This window comes from Canis lupus, chromosome 16 (assembly GCF_003254725.2).
Source record: "Canis lupus dingo isolate Sandy chromosome 16, ASM325472v2, whole genome shotgun sequence".
NCBI lineage: Eukaryota > Metazoa > Chordata > Mammalia > Carnivora > Canidae > Canis > Canis lupus.
In genome coordinates, this window is record NC_064258.1 from 5734008 (window position 1) to 5744819 (window position 10812).

The 10812-nt window shown below is 37.1% G+C and overlaps 1 protein-coding gene across 1 annotated transcript; it reads right to left on the minus strand.

The window, feature by feature from the left end:
- Positions 1–9110: 9110 nt before the first annotated feature.
- On the minus strand, positions 9111–10299 carry LOC112651017 (olfactory receptor 2A25). Its single transcript, XM_025433957.3, has one exon. The coding sequence runs from the start codon at positions 10297–10299 to the stop codon at positions 9367–9369; it is 933 nt and encodes a 310-aa protein (XP_025289742.1). The 3' UTR covers positions 9111–9366.
- Positions 10300–10812: the final 513 nt, after the last annotated feature.

Below are 10812 nucleotides of genomic sequence, written 5' to 3' on the forward strand. Positions count from 1 at the left end.
TCACCCTCTAAATACTTGTTCATTTTTTTCACATTTCTTTTCTGTCCTATGCTTAAAGAGGTAATTTTAATGACTCTGTTCTAAGCCTTTAGGTATTAGACTGAATTTAAATGGTGGATGGCTTTGCCTTCCTCCTCACATCTGGAGAAGAACACGTTACCCTGATGACTCAGATCCCTTTAAATTCATGAGTATTCATATCATTTTGGTCCTTGATGTTACCAGAACTCATCCTGTTTCCTTAGTTTCCTCTCTAAGATGATTTTTCCCTGTATTTTCTCTCTTTAAACCTCCCATGAGTCCTCCCACCCACAGTCCCAGCCACCGACTGAGAGTTACTGAGAACACAGAAGCTAGCAGATGATAATTCACAATTTTAACACTGACCAGGATCCTGGATCCACATTTATTCTCAACTCTTCTGCTGTTACTGTGGTTACTGGTGTTGACCCTCATGAAGGAGAGCCTACCACTCATGCTATGAATCCCATCCCTCCTGCCCACTCAAGAACTTCTCTCCAGCAACATGTCTCAAATGTCTCTGCTCCTGTTCCCCTGAACACATCCAATCAGCATGTGAAACTCTTTCTCAAAGATGTCAATTATCTTGACTATGCTAAACCCAATGAGCAGTTCTGTCCTTATCCCACTTGACCTGCCTAGCACCATTTAACCCAGTCAATAGAATTCTCTCTTTGAAACACTCCATCCCATCAACTCTGATCATTTTCTGCTACCCCTGTGGTCCTTCTACTTTCCTGGCTGCTCCTTCTCTGTCTCCTTGGGTTTCTCTTCATTTCCCGTTATCTGTGAACACTGGCATTTTTCAAGATTTATTTTTTGTATCTATTTTCTATCCACTTTCTATGGGACCTCATCAGTCCCAAAGATTTCACTGCATTTTACATGCTGATAACACTTCAGTTAGTATGCCCTGCCAGGCCTCTTCCCAAATGCAGTGTTCCTGACTGAATGTTAGCCTTGTGCACATCAGTGTGAATCACAGTGTTCACTGACCTCCTATCTCAAGAGAGTAAGTCCAACATTTTTAAAGCCACTTATAAGACGTTAATTATCAGCTTCCCTCTGTTTTCGAGTGTGCATGCTTTATGTAAAGACTGTTCTGTAGTATACATTTAGAAATGCACTTCTCTACCCCTATGCCCTCTGTTCTTTCTCTCTTCCTTCCTTCTAGCTGTCTTTGGTGATTACAATAACTTTATATATTTTTTTGTTCTGCTAATTAAACATTCAAAGCATTCATTGTATTCTCAGATGTTGATAAGATTTAGTCTTAATTCCACAATTTGGATGAGAGTGTAAGGATACTGGATCTAAGGTCTACCTAGACTCTAACCCCAACATCAACATTTATTTTTTATTTTTTAAATATTTATTTATTTATTTGAGAGAGAGAGTAAGCAAGTGGGGGGAAGGGCAGAAGGAGAGGGAGAGAATAGACTCCCCACTGAGCATGGAGCTCCACAGTGGGGATCCATGGGGGGCTTGACATGGGGTTCACCAACAGGCTCCACCCAGGGCTCTAGGCAGGGCTTCAGGTAGGGCTCAAACCCAGGACCCTGAGATCATGCCCTGAGCCAAAATCAAGAGCCAACAACTTAACCTACTGAGCCCGAATCTCAACATCAACATCTGTACACTAACTGCTATTTGTTTTCCATATGTTTTATGATGTTTTGTTCCTTTGTTCATTCCTTCATTACTGGCCCCTTTTTGTTAAATATTTTGTGGTGCACTATTTAATGCTCTTGGCATTTCTTTATATATATTTTCTTAGTGGCTGTGCCCCTTGGGATTATGATTAGCATTTTAATTTATAATAATATAATAATATGGTCCTGGTTAATATCAACTTAATTTCAATAGTTTACTAATTCTTTGCTTTTATATTGCTTCAACTTTATTCTCTCCTTCTAGAGGCTGCAGCTCTCCTTCTGCCTGCCACTCCCCCTGCTTGTGTTATCTGTTTCTCTGTCAAATAAATAAATAAATAAGTACATAAATGCATAAATTAATTAATTTTAAAAAGAAAAAAATTTTGTTCTCAAACTTGAAATAAACTGTCATTTTTTTCCCCATAGTGAAGAATTTTCCAGTAGCTGCTTAAACAGTATCTTTGGTGACTAACTTGTACTTATGCTTGGCTCTCTGCTAACTGATATTCATTTGATTCTCTAATTCACTGATTAGTTTGCTAGAGCTGCGGTAACAAACTACCACAGACTTTATTGTGTAAATAATAGAAGTTTATTCTCTCACAGTCCTGAGGGTTAGTAGTCTGAGATTTCGGTGTGGACCAGTTTGGTTCCTTCCAAGGTCCCTCTTCTTGACGTGTAATAGATGACTGTCTTCCCCTCTGTCTTCACATATTTATGTCTGTGTCCTAATCTCTTATAAGAACACCAACTATATTGGTTAGGGCTACTCTGAATACCTCACATGGATATAATTACCTCTATAAAACCCCATCTCCAAAAAGCCCCGCTTTGAGGTATCACAGGACCATGATTTCAACACATAAACTTTGAGTGAACATAATTCAGTCCAACCCAGCTAATTACTTGCTTGTCAGACAATGAAACCTTATCACTTGGTATGTATGATTAACAACCACAAGTCAACTTGCTTAACATTTGCTTCTCAGGTACATGACTTGATATTTCAGAATAATCACATCTTTTGGAATATGGTTGAGGATTGTATTGCCCCAGTTCTTACCTATCTACTAATACAGATTTCAGTTTAAAAATAAAACTGTTAACTATAGCAGTTTGCCATTTATGTGAATTATATATATATACCCTTCTAAACCCTCTTCAAACTGACATTATTTTCATGCTGTTTTAATCATTAATGATATTATTTTTCACAAAATGTTTATTTGATAATATTTAATGTTTAGTTGAGCAAAGTAAAGTTGCTATGATAATTAGAATTGAGTTTAGGCTTCAGATGAGTGTGTTTGGAAAGTACACAAATAGTAGAGGTTGTGCTCCTTGAGAAAAAGAGATATACAAAGTGTGCTCACATTTACAGAGGCTTTCTTCCAGAAGATATTTCCAAATGGTGGCCATAAAAATAGAGTCCAAGCAGAAGGCTGCAGTCTTGCTGAATGTAAGCAACAGAGATTACAGTTACAGAAAAATAAGAGAACTGAGAATTGAGTTGGCATAGGGATGTGGAAGAGGAAGGAACTGTATTAAGAGGAGTCGGGGGTTTTCTTAGGCATTTCTTAGTCCTAAGTAAGGTACATGGATGCTGAAGCCTAATGCAGACCAGTGGCTGAGTTGCCAAAAGATGAGAAGAGCTGAGAGTAGCAGAACAAAAACTTCAGAAGTTGCAAAATGTTCAGGGAATTTTGGAGTTGCAATCTAGCTGGGATGTAGATCTCTTCATAAAGACCTTGGTGTAGGCACAGAAATAATGCCTGAACAGTAAGGGTAAAACTGAAATAGATTAATTTTAACCAACTTAAAACAGAACCCCAAGAGAAACAAGGTGATCTTTAACAAATTTCACTGCTTATTCAGAGAAAAACAAAATATATCAATAATATTTATAGAAGTATGACATAATCTGCAGCTTCTAAAATGCATCATTTAACACATGAAAAAGCAGGGAAAATTTATCAATTATCAAGAGGTAAAATAGTCAATGGTAGGGGTCCCAGATATAATAGATATTAAGGTTACAAATAAAAGCTCAAATAATGATAATTTATGTTAAAGGAAAGGGAAACAAAAGTATAAATAATAAAAAATGTAATATTTCAGTACAGTACTGGAATCTCAAAAAGAATCAAATATTCATCCTGAAACAGCAATATATAATAATTTGAAAAAACACAGGATGAATTTAACAGATGATTGCCCCCAGGGGAGATAAGAACTAATAAACTCATACTAAGATTAACAGAATACTATGAAATAAAATTATAAAAAGCAAAATAATAGAAAAATTAAGTTGAGTCTGAAAGTTATAAAAGAGTGTGGTAGAAAACAATTCTAACATATACTCAAAAGAAAAGAAAAGCATAATGGGGAAAATGCAAATTTTGAAGAAATTATTTCTAAGTATTTCCCAATCATGATGAAAGTATGCTCCCATGAATGCAGAAATCTCAGCAAATCACAGGCAGGATAAATTGATATAAAATATACTTGTAAATACTATAGTAACATTTCTGAAAGCCAAAGATAGATATTTTTAATACTTAGAGAAAAAAAATTACATCCATTATGATCAGAGAGCATTCCTGCAGCTAGAAAAAGGTATTTCTTAGGATTTCTTTTTTTTTTTTTTTTTAAAGATTTTATTTATTTATTCATGATAGTCACAGAGAGAGAGAGAGAGGCAGAGACACAGGCAGAGGGAGAAGCAGGCTCCATGCACCGGGAGCCCGACGTGGGATTCGATCCCGGGTCTCCAGGATCGCGCCCTGGGCCAAAGGCAGGCGCCAAACCGCTGCGCCACCCAGGGATCCCTATTTCTTAGGATTTCTTGCAGTGTAGACCTACTTGCAATAAAGACTCAAATTCATTTGTTTTCTTGTTGGTTTTATTTTTGTTTTTGTCTGGGAATATGTTTATTTCATCTGAGTTTTGGAAGAGCACTCTTCCACATGTAAAATTTTTGATTGGCAGCTATTTTTCAACACTTTAAAGATATTCTCTCAGTGTCCTCTGATTTCTGTAGATTCAACTGAGACGTTAGCTTCTCAATTAACTGCTTATTATAGTATTCCCAATGGCAATGGGGGAAGGGTCCAGTTTCAAGAACATGTCTTTATTCTAATTTCTTGCCTTACATAAGCAAAGGCTATATCTCTCATGGGCCAATTGCAGTCATTGCCACCTGGAATCCTGGGGATTGAAAGTGACCCGAAAGCCACGTGCTGGTTTACAATCTCACCACACAATTGGTGGTTGTGCCTCATCTTGGTCCTATGAGAATTTTATTTATGCTCTTAAAGCCCAACTGTACATTTAAAAATTATGGTTTTTAAAATATTTTATCCAGTATTTTTAGGTGCTTTATCAAAATATGATATTCAAGATAGTTACTCTGGTATATTGTTTGTGGTTTCTATCCTAGAAATCCTAAAACTAATTTATATAGAAAGGAAGCAAAATAATTACTATTTCTCTTTGCACAAAAGTTAGTGTAAACGGAGAGACACTATCATTACCCAAGGTCACTTTCAGCACCTACCTATAAAACCTTGTTTCTCAACTAAACATTATTCCTTTTTATACTTCCCACTCCAGTTTCCCACTTAAGTGTTGTTTGATGGTACCCTCATCGTTTCCTATTTCCGATGTCATTTCTTTATCTATTTGCAAATTATTTGATGTGTATCTCCATTTCTGTTTCCTATTTTCCAATTTTACCATAATTTTTCTCTACATGATCAGATTATTTATAAACCTGCATTTAACTATTTCATAGATTTTTCATTTTTAAAATTGTGCTGTTCAAAAAACTTTGTATTTCTTCATTATATGCACAATACAGTTTCCTCAGTTGCATTTGAAAATTCAGATAAGCAAATAAAAGAAAAATCCTTTCTTTATTATCAATGTGAATTTTTTCTCAAATATTGGATATTATGCATATGGCATTAGTAATCTTCCTTTCTTCATGTAATCTGAAATATAAATATATTACAAGTCAACAAATATACAATAAAACAATCCTAATTTTTAAGAAGATATTCTTTAGTATGCATGTTTTATTTAAATATATTTTATCTATATTCTAATATTGAAAATCTTAGATATTTCCAATCACAGTTAGGAGGTTATTCTATATGATAAGAATAAATCTGAAAGCACATGAGTATTTCTCTAAATTCCCCATTCGTATCTCTGGCTGGAGACCAACACGCAGCACAATTGCATAAAACATCACAACAGGGTAAGAAGGAGAACTGAGTGCTGGAGAAATCACATGGCTAGATGTACAAGCCTGAGGCAGCTCTCCTGACTCCTAGCTGCCTCCATATCTTCTGGAAGGGATTCAAATGATTCCACACGTCCCCAGATGGTAGTGATGGATTCAAATGCTAGAAAAGTAGGGCTATCACTTTCACAGGGAATCACCATGGTGCAGATGAAATAGCCTTGTCTCTGATGGCTATAGGATGGTTCTGACCAGACTAGAGTTCAAAATGAAACCCACAGCCAAATCCAAACCCATAACAAGGGCTAAGGTGTGGATGACCCACCATAGAAATATAATGGTTGCTGACTAAATATAATAAGAGAACATACTTTCCACTGCCTTAAACTCCAGGATCAAAGGCTAGACAGGACCTGGGATAGTTTGAGAGAGGCTAAATCTCACAGATAATGGCCAGCCTTCACCAAGGATCTAACAAATCTCAAGGAGAGACAAATACATAGGCCAGGATGAAATAGCATGAGAAAGAGGCTCTTCCAAGCAGGCAAGACTAATTATCTATATTTAATAGAAAACTTGAAAGTTCATGTCATCCCAATGCACATATATAATTTCACCTTCCCCACTCCCCAAGTCTTTCACTGTTATTAAGAATATTAAGCCAATCACAAAAGAATCAATAAATTCTTTATTTTTGGATCAGCTATTTAGAAGAAAAAAACAGACTTGTGATCCTATAATATTTATGATTATTATTATCATCAGAATAATGCCAGTCTCCCTTATTAGACTGTAATCTCATATAGGTAGAAATTGCATATATTTGGCTCATTACTGGATTACCAAAATCTAGCACAGTGTGAGGCACGTTGTAGGTCATAAGTAAGTGATAATTATGTAGGCAGCCTCTAAGGAGGTTAAGCTAAAGCATAACCAAATGCAGAGCATTCATAAGCCAACTTTCCCCAACAGAAGTTATTGAATAATGAAATAATAACATTCATGGAATATTTATTATAGCCCAAATTGTAGACAACTCAACTCACCAGAAATATAATGGATAAACTGTGATATGTTTATGCAACATAATGCATATGAAAGAGTTAATGAAACAGAGCCACATGCAACAACCTGAGTGATTCTCACACAGTGAAAGAAGGCAAATAAAAATAATGCCCTCTTTGTGTGTGATACATGTGAATGTAGATGCATCTACATCTACATATATAAATTATATGCACCACTACATATAGATATACATAAAATATTGCGATTCTGAATTGTATTTATATATGTACTTTTAATTAATTAAAAAAAATTTTTTTTGAGAGAGAGCATGGGTGTGTGCACACCACAGGCACTCAAGGTGGGGGCAGGGCAGAGGGTGAGGGAGAGAGAGAATCCCAAGCAAGATCCATGTACAGTGCAGAGCCCAATGTGGGGCTCCATCCCACGACCCTGAGATCATGACCTGAGCCAAAAATGAAGATTCAGACACTGAACCAACCGAGCCACTTAGGCACTCCATCCACATACTTTTAAAATATTGATTATTTCTTTAGAGAATTGAGATTGTGAAAGAAAGTCATTTCATACTTCCTAAATTATTTGAAATCTTGGCATTTTAAAACATATAAAAGACTACATTTTGCAAAATTCCTGATTTTTTTACTAGTATAGTAGAAGATCTCATTTTCCATGGTCTCATTTATAAGTCATAGTCCTCATTCTTTAAAGATATGATAAATGTATACAGCAGCTAATATTAATAATTACCATTTATTGAGCTTTTATTATGACTCATAGATTCTGTTAAGCATTTTGCACATAGTATTTCTGCTTAGAAACCTACATGCTAGGGACACCTGGGTGGCTCAGCAGTTGAGCATCTGCCTTCAGCCCAGGTCATGATCCCGGGGTCCTGGGATGAAGTCCCACATCGGGCTCCCTGCATGGAGCCTGCTTCTCCCTATGCCTGTGTCTCTGCCTCTCTCTGTGTGTCTCTCAAGAATAAATAAATAAAATCTTTAATTCTAACTTGAAAAGAAAAGAAAAAGAAAAGAAAAGAAAAGAAAAGAAAAGAAAAGAAAAGAAAAGAAAAGAAAAGAAAGAAAACCTACATGCTTAGTATTAATGAACTCATTTTATCCACAATAAAATCTAAATTCCAAAGAATTCTGGTTTATTGCAAAAGTTTGCACATCTAGCAATTGGCAGAGCTTTATAAAAACCCAGCTTATCTGAACTCACAATCATGTGTTTTCAACCTTTATTTGGTCATATAGTTATGTCTGTATAACAGATGTCCTTACAAAAGGGCTGCTTTATAAGACAGAAGTCCATATATTTTCCTCTTTATAACACTCTTCCCCCCATCAAAAAAAAAAAATCACCTTATTCTAAAAGTTGTATACTTGCCTTTTATACAATTTAAGTATATGGCAGATTTGACAAAAGAATTGAAAAACAAAAAAGCCTCTATATATCCTTTTCTACTCCTTCTTAACTGTTTTCTCTCACTTCATAACTAAGTGCTAGAATTTCAGTTTGAGTAAGATGGTTATTTAACTTAAATCTCTTAATTTAAAGTCAAATTATTCCTGATAATTTGTAGCTCAAGTATTATTCATCAGCTAGTCATCACAACAATTATAGTCTGTTCTCATTTGCTAGAAAGTTTTCTCCAAGTGTTGGTCAATTCCCATGGGAGACAATCGACCCAATCAATGAGAGAAAGAGTTCATTCAAGAACTCTCAATGACTTTCATTCTGTTCTCTTCTCCTCCATGAATCTCCACCTCCATTCCCCAAGTGGAGAAAATGAGTGACAGGGAAAGCCCCAGTGTCCAAATACTTACTAGTGAGACAGCCTTTGGGGTTTTCTTGTTATTGGTAGTGGCATCACGGTTACATTTTTCATTCCTTTCCCCGTGAAGCCATGGCTCATGGTCTTCCCCACTCAAGTTGATTATGCCTTAGAAAACTTTACTATCACAAGAATTTATGCAGGAATTGTATTCTAAATGTATGAAGATGACAGCTATTGAATTTCAAATATTGAAATTACTATGTTCTCAATCTCTCCCAGTTGCTATATCTTACACATTCTTCCAATACCTTGCTTTATTTTATTAAATGCTATCTACTAGTCCTGATTACAGAAAAATATACAAACTTATTTCCTTTTATTCAGAATATTTTGCATAATATATTACAAGTGTGTCCACAGTGCAGCTAGTGGGAAGTTGTTTCCCTTTCCTTGTGCAGCATTGACATTCAATATCAGAGGGAGGTAAGTAGAATGTACTTTCTTGGGAGAGGGTGCCAGGAAAATCTGAAGATGAAAAGGATGCCCTAGAGCATGTTTATGAATCTTGGTAAATACTGGATAAGATGATTTCTCGGGTCCCTTTAAACTCAGCTACTTTATTATTCTACAGGTTTTCATGAAGTTCTTTCTTTTTCAAGAATCCTCTTCAGAGCAGCTTTGACTTCTTTGTTCCTCAGACTATAGATAAGGGGATTGAGCATGGGATTGAAAAGGCTGTGAAACAGGAGCAGGTATTTCTTTTGCTCCTTGGGGTTCCCATATCTGGGCCCAACATACATTATAATGGCTGTGCCATAAAAGAGTCCAACCACACAGAGATGGGATGAGCAGGTGGAGAAGGCTTTCTGGCGCCCCTCCCCTGACTGAATCTTCAGGATGGCACGTAGAATATGAATGTATGATATCACAATTGAGGTAAAAGGCCCTACCAGCACAGACACGGCCCCAGTCAATACCATAATCTCATTAACGTGGGTATCTGCACAGGCAAGTTTGAGGACAGCTATAATTTCACAGAAAAAGTGGTTGACTTTCTGGGGTCCACAGAAAGGCAATGGTATGAGTAACCCTAGATGTACTAGGGCCAGGAGCACTCCTAAAATCCAGGCAGTCAATGCCAGGGTGATGCAGACTCTCCAGCTCATGATGACAGAGTAGTGGAGGGGGTGGCTGATGGCCACGTACCGGTCATAGGACATCACCACCAGGAGAAGACACTCAGTATGAGCAAAGGTCAAGAAAAGAAAGGTCTGCGTCAAGCAGCCAGCAAAGGAGATGGGCTTGTCTGGCCTCAGGAGGTTCACCAGCATCTGGGGCACCGTGTTGCAGGCATAGGCTATGTCGACGATGGCCAGGTGGGAGAGGAAGAAGTACATGGGGGTGTGCAGTCTGGGGTCCAGTGAGATGAGCCCCAGGATGAGCCCATTCCCCAGCAGGGTGAAGGCGTAGAACAGGGTGAAGAGCCCAAAGAGAACCATCTGAATCTCTGGGCTGAGGGGAAAGCCCAATAGGATGAACTCTGTGACAGAGGTCTGATTTCCCGCCATTTCCCTGTGAAAGAGATAATGGAGCTTACCAAGTCTGGATGCCTGAGGGAAGTGTTTAAACGTGATCTATGTGTGTCATCATTTATTTCCTGAGAAAACATCTTCAATGACATTTTTGTCCTGTTTGTCACTTTCTAAGTGAAAGCTATGCATTCCAGATGACACAGAAGGAAATGTTTTCACTGCAATAAGCTGCATGCTAGCATTCTATTACAGTATTCAGTAAACCTCATGTTTATTAACCAACTTTCACCACAGCTTAAAATATTAATACTTAAATCGCCTTCATGGAAGTGGGTATTTCCCTCAGTTTGTAATGATTCTAGCAGAGGTTTGCCTATGTGGGTTTCCGGGTGGCGGTATGCATATATCCATACATGTGAATTTGTGCTGCTGCCTCAAATATCTTTAATATGAGGATGGGAAGAAGGATAAGGTGCACGTCAGTGATTCTTCCATTAGGTTTTTCTCATGAATTTGTGCCTTCAATATATGAATTATTTGTTAGCCTTG

Bases quoted from the DNA above. Each gene is read 5' to 3' on its own strand.
- LOC112651017 (XM_025433957.3), bottom strand. From the start codon at position 10,299: ATGGCGGGAAATCAGACCTCTGTCACAGAGTTCATCCTATTGGGCTTT.